Source organism: Taurulus bubalis (assembly GCF_910589615.1).
Source record: "Taurulus bubalis genome assembly, chromosome: 14".
NCBI classification, from domain to species: domain Eukaryota; kingdom Metazoa; phylum Chordata; class Actinopteri; order Perciformes; family Cottidae; genus Taurulus; species Taurulus bubalis.
In genome coordinates, this window is record NC_136602.1 from 17,924,617 (window position 1) to 17,934,617 (window position 10,001).

The 10,001-nt window shown below is 38.2% G+C and overlaps 1 protein-coding gene across 1 annotated transcript; it reads left to right on the forward strand.

Moving 5' to 3' along the window:
* The first annotated feature begins 343 nt into the window (after window positions 1-343).
* Window positions 344-9,469, forward strand: LOC306747224 (interferon-induced, double-stranded RNA-activated protein kinase-like). The gene is made up of 12 exons (XM_079230254.1): window positions 344-523; window positions 1,150-1,276; window positions 1,396-1,550; window positions 1,634-1,757; window positions 4,652-4,710; window positions 4,854-4,973; window positions 5,086-5,226; window positions 5,627-5,831; window positions 6,951-7,088; window positions 7,648-7,746; window positions 8,060-8,122; window positions 8,330-9,469. Exons 1-12 carry the CDS (start codon window positions 429-431, stop codon window positions 8,453-8,455), a joined length of 1,452 nt encoding a protein of 483 aa, XP_079086380.1. The 5' UTR covers window positions 344-428; the 3' UTR covers window positions 8,456-9,469.
* The last annotated feature ends 532 nt before the right edge of the window (window positions 9,470-10,001 follow it).

The following is a 10,001-nucleotide window of genomic DNA, read 5'->3' on the forward strand; positions in this document are numbered from 1 at the left end:
TAATAGCCAAAACAAACACATCACTTTTACTATCCCCATTAGTAAAGTTCCATGCCCAATGCGTTTCCATCCACACAGTTTAGATATTTCCGACATCACGATAAATGGATATGAAAAAAGGCCTCTTCAACGATAAATAAAAAAAAAAAAAAAAGCATTAACATCTTTAGTTCCCGTGAGTCTTTTCACTTACTTACTTACTACTAAGTTCATGTCGTCTAAACCAGTTTAGATATTTCCGACAGCACGTGAAGGTGCCATGTTGTGTGACGTTTACAGAGAAAACGAAACTTACTGCGGGTGAGGCTGAACTAAAGCATCCCGGTCGTCCGCGGAAGTGGAGTTGAGACAAAAATGAAGACTATACATCGTTAGTTAGTATTCTGAGAGTTCCTCTCTGTTGTATTGTGACTGTCCTGTTATTAATAATGGCCGTAGCTCAACTAAACGAGTATGCGCAGAGAGAGCGTGCAGTGCTCACATATGAGGACGTTGGATCCGTCGGCCTCGATCACATCAAGACGTGAGTTGAACTCTTTCTGCGACATGAGAGGTTATGATAGAGGGTTTGAAGAGATGCGGGACTCAAGTAGGACATGTTCTTATTCAATGGGAGGGTGGTACTATTTTCTCATGTGTTTTGCTTAAAAAATTGGAAATAAGTGTGTAGGCCAATCGTTGTTCTCTGCAGGTATGTTTCACTAAGTTACTTTCTCAATGTCTGTCAGCTGTTACTACGTTATAAGCACGTATAGTCGATGTAAAAACAATAAGTAAACTGTATATCTTACTTAAAAAGACTTATAGATGCATGCTGTTCATGGTGTTGAACCTCAATATGTATAACTCTGTCTGCAGCTTCAGGTTAGATATAGAAAAAAAATTGTTTTGACACCAGTAGTGAAATATTAGAAAATACAACCAGTCCAGTGCTTCATATGATGGTAATACACACATCACAGTATTGTTCTCATGTAATAAAATGAATAATTTTTTTCTAACTTATTGTCATTAGTTTCCATGACAGCCCAAGGTGAGGTTAATAAAGTTATCAACGTCACCTGCAGATTCTTGTCTTTGTGATGAAACCTCACACACCTTTCTTGTGTTACCTTTCCTGTTTAACAAAGTTGTATCATTTATTCTCAGATTCACAGTGAGAGCAGTCGTGAATGGTAAGCCGTATCCTGATGGTGTGGGGAAGACCAAGAAGGAAGCCAAACTGAATGCAGCTGCAAAAGCCCTCAGTGTCCTGTCGAAGGGAACAATTGACCCTGTAAATTTATTTTACCTCTTTATTGACTCACTGCATGTGTGCATTTTAATATTCCAAAGTATGGAAAAACAAATCACAGCACTCGTCTCCTTGATGTATATTTGTTTTTACCCTGACAGACAGAAAAGACAGCAGAAGCTTCTCCTGCACCGGCTCATCAGACGGGTATCACTCAAGCCAACTACACATGTTGGCTCAATGAATACAGTCACCAGGAAAGGGTGGCCATAAGGGCTGTGGAGACAACGAGACTGGGACCAACCGGTGCTACTCAGTAAGCCTCTTGAATGCATTCTAATTTGTAGCTATTTTGTCCTGATTTAAATTGTCATTAAATAAAAACGTTCACGATATCAGATGCTGTAGGTTCGTGGTTGGTGATAAGGAGTATCCAGCGGCCACTGGGAGAACAAAGAAGGACGCGAAGGAGGAAGCAGCCAAGCTTGTACATCAGGAGATATGTGGCAGTAATACTACAGAGGTAAGTAATGATACACACTAGTTTCTGCAGACTTAAAGAAAGTCTTTGATAACCATTGTGTTTTAGGGTGCCACATACTCAGCAGGCCACAATCATACACATTTTTTATTTTACCTCTTTATTGACTCACTGCATGTGTGCATTTTAATATTCCAAAATATGGAAAAACAAATCACAGCACTCGTCTCCTTGATTGGTTTTTATCCTGACAGACAGAAAAGACAGCAGAAGCTTCTCCTGCACCGGCTCATCAGACGGGTATCACTCAAGCCAACTACACATGTTGGCTCAATGAATACAGTCACCAGGAAAGGGTGGCCATAAGGGCTGTGGAGACAACAGGATCGGGACCAACCGGTGCTACTCAGTAAGCCTCTTGAATGCATTCTAATTTGTAGCTATTTTGTCCTGATTTAAATTGTCATTAAATAAAAATGTTCACGATATCAGATGCTGTAGTTTCGTGGTTGGTGATAAGGAGTATCCAGCGGCCACTGGGAGAACAAAGAAGGACGCGAAGGAGGAAGCAGCCAAGCTTGTACATCAGGAGATATGTGGCAGTAATACTACAGAGGTAAGTAATGATACACACTAGTTTCTGCAGACTTAATGAAAGTCTTTGATAACCATTGTGTTTTAGGGTGCCACATACTCAGCAGGCCACAATCATAAACATTTTTTTTTATTATTTTCAAGACTGCTATGGAGAGTTACAACTCAGCTCAACGAGAGGAGGAATTGAATCAGAACGTTTTGGATATCAGGTGAGTAAATCACAATGGCAGTTTATTTTGCATGACTTCAGTGTAAAACGTTACTTTTCTATTACAGTAATGAGATAAGACGCCTCAGTGTGAACAGCTGTGCAGAGACAAATTTCATTGGAATTGTTAACAACTACTGTCAGAAAACAGACCGCTGCTATTCATACTTTGAAGAGAAGAGATGTGGCCCATCTGATAAGCTTCAGTAAGTATGAACCTGAACCTCTGTCATCTGAATAGACACTGCAGACACAATATTCAAAATGTTTACACAATGATCCAAATAATTTCCTCTTTTTCAAAACACAAAACAGATTTTTCTTCAAATTAATAATCGACAAAAAGGACTACCCTGTGGGTGAGGGTTGGAGTGTCAAGAAAGCCAAACAAAAAGCAGCTCAGCTCGCTTGGTCTGCTCTTCAAGAACAGACCGACTGGGACAGCAAGGTATTCCATGTTTTGTACCTCTTTAAATCATTAAAATATACATGCAGTTGCCAGTTTATTATGAACACCTGGCTAAAAATAATACAACAGTTCCATGTAGCACCTAATACATTGGCAGATTAGGGTTAGTTTGGCAGAAAAGTAGAAGTTTCATTGCAGTCAAGCTCTAAATGTACAGCTCACAGGCCATATTTACCAATACGTGCTTTTATTTTGAAAGCCTTTCCCATAAAACAATCAAGCAAGACATTTTCTTTTTTCATTTGAGTGATTGCACTTCTGTATTTTAGTTCCAGGAAATGGTCTTTTATTCTGTGATGATGTCTAACATGATACCAAACACCTTTTCTGTGCATTGCAGGTGTCCGTTAGATCAAATGATGAACCACTTGGGTTTACCGCCCTGTAAGTCACTTATTGTCATTAAGAGCAAGCCATGAAGGTAAATAACGAGAAAGCTGTACTCATGTCTCACATTATATTCCTCAAGAGAGTCCAATGAATCATCATCAGTGATTGGAACAGGTGGCTCAAACATATTCACAGATTCATCCAACTCTTCCAACGATCAGGTATGTACTTTATATCATATTTGTGCATATCCAATCTTAAATCCACCCTCTTATATAATACTTTCTCTTTATGTGGAACAGGGCCATACACTAATTGTAGTGGCCATTTGTCCCTTAAACCAAATAAATAAATATAAATTAAAGAAAATAAACCAATATCAAAGCCACTGATGCACTGTAGATTATGTTATTGATTGCTATTTATTGTAACTTAAAATAATCAAACAAACAAATAAACAAACGAAACGCCCCATGCGGCCTCTCCCGTGCTGACCTGTCGCCGTCGCTGCTTCTGGCTGGTAAAAAACCATAGGCCTGTTAGAAGGGGTGTGGTGTTGAGGACCCAAATGCACAGACGCAGCAGTTTAAGTTCCAAGGGCGGACTTTATTGCGACAAAACAAAACACAACGAATAGACAGACTAATACCAACGGTAATGTCCAGCGAACACAGGAGATCCACCTCCCCTGCTCCAGAGTCGGGAGGGCAACTCAACCGCTCTTGTAGTCAATGCTCTTGAAGCACGCCAGACTGATTCCGCTCCAGAGTCGGGAGGGCAACTCAACCGCTCTTGTGATCCACTCTCACCTGAAGAAGCAAACCGAACTGGAACAACCCGACAAATGAGCCAGGTACGCAGTGGTCCCTAAATCACCTGCCGGTGATCAAGGCAATGCACAACAGCTGGGATGAATGAGAGGGGCGTGGCAGTGGGCGGAAACCGGGGGGTGGACACTTACGAGCCGACAGGGAATCCAACAAGGCCTACCCAGGTGCATCCCGGTCCTGTACCCGCCTACTCCTTTAAGTACACCAGGTGCCCACAGCGTTACCCAATTAACAAACTAAAACCTACGTAAAACAACTATAAATAAACAATACCACTTGTGAACAAAAACAACTTATATTGTTAGTAAATAGCTCCTACACTAATAATAGTAGTACTATAAGAGCAAGAACGTTTTGTTTGTCTAATCAGGGAAAATAGAGAGCTGCAAATTAAGAGGAAGTCCCTCCAAAAGAATATATACAACTTGGTTGTTTTGATGTTATCACTTAATATTTAGAGCGGGTAAAACTTTTAAATCCATTTATTCCTTTATTCTCTAAGGCTGCTGACAAAGACCAGAATACCGGAAATAGTCTGAATGAAACATCCATCGAGTCAAGGTATGAAAGAAACAATATATATACTTATATGCTGATATGGTCTTAAACTTCTCTCGCAATAATTGTTGTACAATCAAGAAGACGCAATACCGGTATGTTTATTTTTGTACCTTTTGCCTAAACCATAACGTTAATCTCGACAGGTTTACCTCAGACTTTGTTCCCATGGAGTGTCTTGGTAGTGGAGGCTTTGGTTCGGTTTACAAAGCAAAACATAAATTGCTGGAAAAGAATTTTGCTGTAAAGATTGTCTGCTGTGAAGAGTAAGTATAAAGTTGTCAGACTCCAGTGTGCATTGTGCCGTATTTAGTAGTATTTTATTCCTGCTAATTACTTTGTTAACGACTCTTTATTTGTTTTTCTCTCATGGATCAGGACATCTCTTCGAGAGGCGGGGACATTATCAGACCTCCTCCACCCTAATATCGTCAGATACTACACATCTTGGATGGAGGATTCAGGATACCAGGGGGATTCTGAATCTACTGAGAGTTCAGCTGGTTACAGCTCTCTCCCGTAAGTCCCACGCACTTACTTTAGTCTTCACTTTTTATTTCAAGTTCAAATGGAAACAGGCAACTTTTCCCCAATCACCGTCCACTGAGTGAATGCCCGTCTAAGGTTCGCTCTTGTTTTGATCCATCTCCCTTTGCCTCTTTTGCATCCTCTGTCAATGGGGGTGTTTTTCTTTTGATGGGTATAGTCTCCCTGTGGATGGTACCCAGTGGCAGACAGACTTTCTTAGTAAAAGTGAGGCTTATAGGGAACCAATCTAAATGCAGATGGTGTCATTTTTCTAAAGCCATTACATTGCGCAATCTACATTTACTTCATAATGATCGGCTAAAGAAAAAGAAAAAATGTTGCCACTTTAAAGGAGAGTGATTCAATTGTTTCTTTCTTATTTCTTTTCTAGGACTTCAACTAATTCATCTGCAAAGCACCTCTATATTCAGCTGGAATTATGTGACACAAAGACACTAAAAGAGTGGATTGAAGAGAAGAACACTGAGTCTCTCCAAGACTCCAGGAGAAGAGAAGAAGGCCTAAGCATTGCTCAGCAAATAGTCAGTGGAGTCGAATATATTCACTACAAGAAGCACATCCACAGGGACCTTAAGGTGAGACCAGACTTTGCAGTGTATACAGTGTGCAAAATACCCACTTATGTATGTTTAAGGTGAAGCCTACGTATATAGACGCTAGTGGCGGGTTGTGCATTTTCTACCTAAGCCTGCTGTCTGAATCGTATACATAAATACGCGCATGATGGGATGCTTTTTGGCGCGCAAACCTTAGAACCCTGCGATCAGAGAATATGAAATTGTGATCAGAGAATAGAACCCTGAGGTCAGAGAATAGAACCCTGGGGTCAGAGAATAGAACTCTGGGGTCAGAGAATTGAACCCTAAAGTCAGAGAATAGAACCCTGAGGTCAGAGAATAGAACCTTGAGGTCAGAGTGTTTTAAGTGGTTAATAACCACAGATAAAGTCCATTACCCCACATCACTTGACCCCCGAATAAACTGAATTTAAAGCTGCAGGACAATTCAGTTAAATTCATTTTTCTAAAGCTTTCTGTTTTAAATCCAGCCTTTATTTTACTTGAATACTTAATGTATTTATTATTAGAGTATTATTATTAGTATTATTTATAATTAATCCAGTTCAACATGAAATCTGTAATAATAATTATTGTTTAGATGTTATTCAATTGAATTTTTTTTTATTTAAATTGACAGGCAGTTGTTGATTACATACATATGTTAATACAACTGTTGTTGTTGCTGTTGGCTACTTTAATACATATGGCACAAAATCATATCGCTCAAATTGGACATAATTGTGATGTTCCGGACCTTTGCTTGATGAATTCTCTCGAACTGGACCTCGCTGAATTTTTAATGCCCCTGATCTAGACAGTACAGTCGTCAGCATAAAACATACATTCAAACTAATAATTATCAAATAAACAAATAAGAATGGACAAGAATAACAAATTTACAGTGAAGAATCAAACAGAAAATGTAACTAGAATTTTAAAAAATGTTGATAGGATAATATCACAAATAATAATATTGTGGTTTGTACCTACAAGGGATCAACTAGATAAACATTAACAGCGCTTGGCAATGAAAGCCACAGGCTGACTTCTTAGATTGGATGCTGGGTTCAAACACAGGTATGTTTTTTTGGCTTTCATTTGTTTCAATTTGTGTTTTTGCGTTTCATTGTAAAGCCTGACAACATCCTGTTTGGTCTGGGTGGAGAAGTGAAGATTGGAGACTTTGGTCTGGTCACCAGAGATGATGATGACGATGCTTTGATTGACAGAACCAAGGATTGTGGAACCGAATCTTACATGGCTCCTGAACAAGTGAGAAGATCTTTCACTTTGATTACTATTACTTTATTGTTTTAAAGTCCCAGGGAAATGGAATATTTGAGCTGTGTACATTTACGAGAGGGATTTAAACCAAATCCAGATTGATTGGATTGGATGGATGATGACACAATATTATTGGTTGAAATTGGTTAGTACTAGATTACGTAAACACACAGAATAAAAGATCATTGGATTTTTATATAAAAATAAGATTTGTTTTTGTTGGTAAAATCAAATGTTTGCATACTTTGTTAAATAGGTGCTTAATAGGACTGATCTATCTGCCTCCCACTTAACAACGCTCCCACATATATAACCCTGAAGCTCAACCTCACCTTTCTTTACTGTTTGCAGCGACAGCTGCCAAATTAAAAAGTTGACATCTAAAGATATTCATTTTATACCAACAGAAAATTATTTGAAAGTTCAAATTTAAGCAGTTAAAACTGAGCTGAAAGCTGAAACTTAATTTGCCTCATGAGCTTAACTACATAATCTTTCATGATGAATAATGAAATTAAATATCAATACTGTGTTTTTATCACAAAAGAATAAGAAGAACTATGACCGGAAAGTGGACATATTTGCTTTGGGGTTGATCTTCTTGGAAATCTTCTGGAAAGTCTCTACTGGCCACGAGAGAGATGTGGTGAGTCCTTCATAAACACAGCGTGACATTGTGTTTTACTATGGAACTTTGGACAGTTACCGTATTATGGAGGCCTATCTCTAGTCTAGAGGATAAGTATACACCAGAAGTTGATTTATTTTCAGTACATAGTGTGTACTAAACGTATTGCACTGTAGAAAGCAGATGTGATTTATTGTTCATCTTTTAATCTGCCATTTATAGTTTTTCTTGTATTTATGTGTAACATTCAACAGACTAACATTGTAATTATTAGTATGTTCCAGGCTAACTAACACTTTCTTTTATTCTTTTATCACTTCATGAATTCCAGGTTTTAAGGGATGCCAGGCGGCAGAATCTCCCCAAAGACTTTTTGTGGACTTTTCCCAAAGAGGTAGAGTACAGTGTTCTTATTGTCCAGACTGACTTGCATGAGACAAAACAGGTCAGCTGCTGTCTGTATGCGAACATTGTTGAAAATATAAAGCAGAACATATGACAGCGTTTTGAGAAAATATCAGTTTTCTTCAGCAAAATTGCAGTATGACAGCATTTATTATTGTTGGTACAAAGATCTCAGTAGAATTGTTTTTCTTTGCAGAGCCAAATCATGAAGTTAATGCTGCGTGAGAAGCCAGAAGAGCGACCTGAGGCGAGTGAAGTGCAGGCGGAACTGGAGAAGACGTTCAACGCACACAATGAGCACCAAAGAAATGCAACTGTCTGATTATCACCAGAAATTGTGATGAGCTCTCTGTGCTGGTGTCTGTGGTTTTATCAAATGATTTGATCTACTGTTATTAATATGATGGTATTAATATGTGTGGGTAAATGGATATCGTACTGCACTTATATAGTGCTTTAACATGAGATCCCAAAAAGCGCTTCACGCGGTCCAGGAGACCGCCGTCGTTTTTTTAAACCTAAGTCGTATAAACATAACTTGCTGTGAAGACCAATGTTTATTTTGAAGCGACACTACTATTACGAGTTGAAGCTCATACGTCGTCTCTGCCTCGTCCTAAACTGACACAAGCGGCGTACGGAGAGCGCCGCGGTTTGAAGCTGAGGGCAAGTGGCCGAGCGTTGGTGTTTGATGAGTTGGTAGTCATGAGGTCAAATCATTAACTATACAATTAATGAGCATGAGATTATGAGATTCAGAATCAGGGGATGGAACATGATTTAATCATTTTTATCATGAAAAAGTCATTTTTAATCCACATCTGTCTAGATGTTTGTTACTAATCATGTGACTTCCGTGTCCAGATTTAACATTTTATTCGATGTGGGAAATTGTCAAATGTATTTAAAGTGGTGTCACATTGCAACTTTTGCATTGTATTGAAACAGTTACGTTTTAAAAAACATTATGGTTACCCACGGCAAAGCAATATATACGTAGCCTTTATAAAAATAAAAGTATTTCTTTCCTTTTTTTTGCGCTATTTGTTTGCTGTTTACAGTTTACTCATTTCAGAATGAGTTCACACACTTTCATTCAACATACTTGGTCAATAAAGATTGTGATTGTAAGTTTTATTTTGCTAATGGATTATCAGATAAATCTTCAAAACAACTTAAACAGTATTAAAGTTGAGTCATCCCGTTGTACTTGTTGTGGAAATTGGTCAATTAAAAAATGCTTTTATCTCTGGAGGCTGGTGTCATAGATGTATGCGGTACAGATTGAAAAGGCCCCTGAGGCCAATGTGTGATTTGTGATGTGAAACTATACAAATAAAATTGGGTCCAGAAGTGAATTGCTAATTTTGTTGATACGTTCTTTAATTTTAGAGTCATTAAAACCATACTTCTTTTAAACCCACCTGAGACTCCTCATGCCTCAGCAGCTTGATAAGATAATCAAAAGAAAGAAAAATCATGGGCATCTGTTTTATATCATACCCCATACATGTTATATAACATCTAATATAAAAAGAATCCATAGAGTATGGTAAATACTGGAGTTTTAAACAATCCAAAAAATTATGAACAAAAAAGGCTCTTTGTGTTTCTATTTGAAAACTGGAAACATATTAATGTGTGATTAGAATGAGGTTGAGAATTAAATCTCAACTTCAATTTGTATTCTACTGTCCAATACGTCATCGAGTTGAGCTTGTACTTTTTTTTTTCGCTTGGGGAGTTCATTTTATAACACGTCTTTGTCATGTTTTTTGGATTAATGTTCTTTAAATATAATACTGGTATCCATCCCTCTGTTGAAAAGCTTCCTGTCATTTTACTTTTGTTACTGTGCATCACACGTT

Bases quoted from the DNA above. Each gene is read 5' to 3' on its own strand.
- LOC306747224 (XM_079230254.1), top strand. From the start codon at position 429: ATGGCCGTAGCTCAACTAAACGAGTATGCGCAGAGAGAGCGTGCAGTG. The intron at 5,832-6,950 runs GTGAGACCAGAC...TTCATTGTAAAG, and splicing joins ACATCCACAGGGACCTTAAG to CCTGACAACATCCTGTTTGG. The intron at 7,747-8,059 runs GTGAGTCCTTCA...CATGAATTCCAG, and splicing joins CTGGCCACGAGAGAGATGTG to GTTTTAAGGGATGCCAGGCG.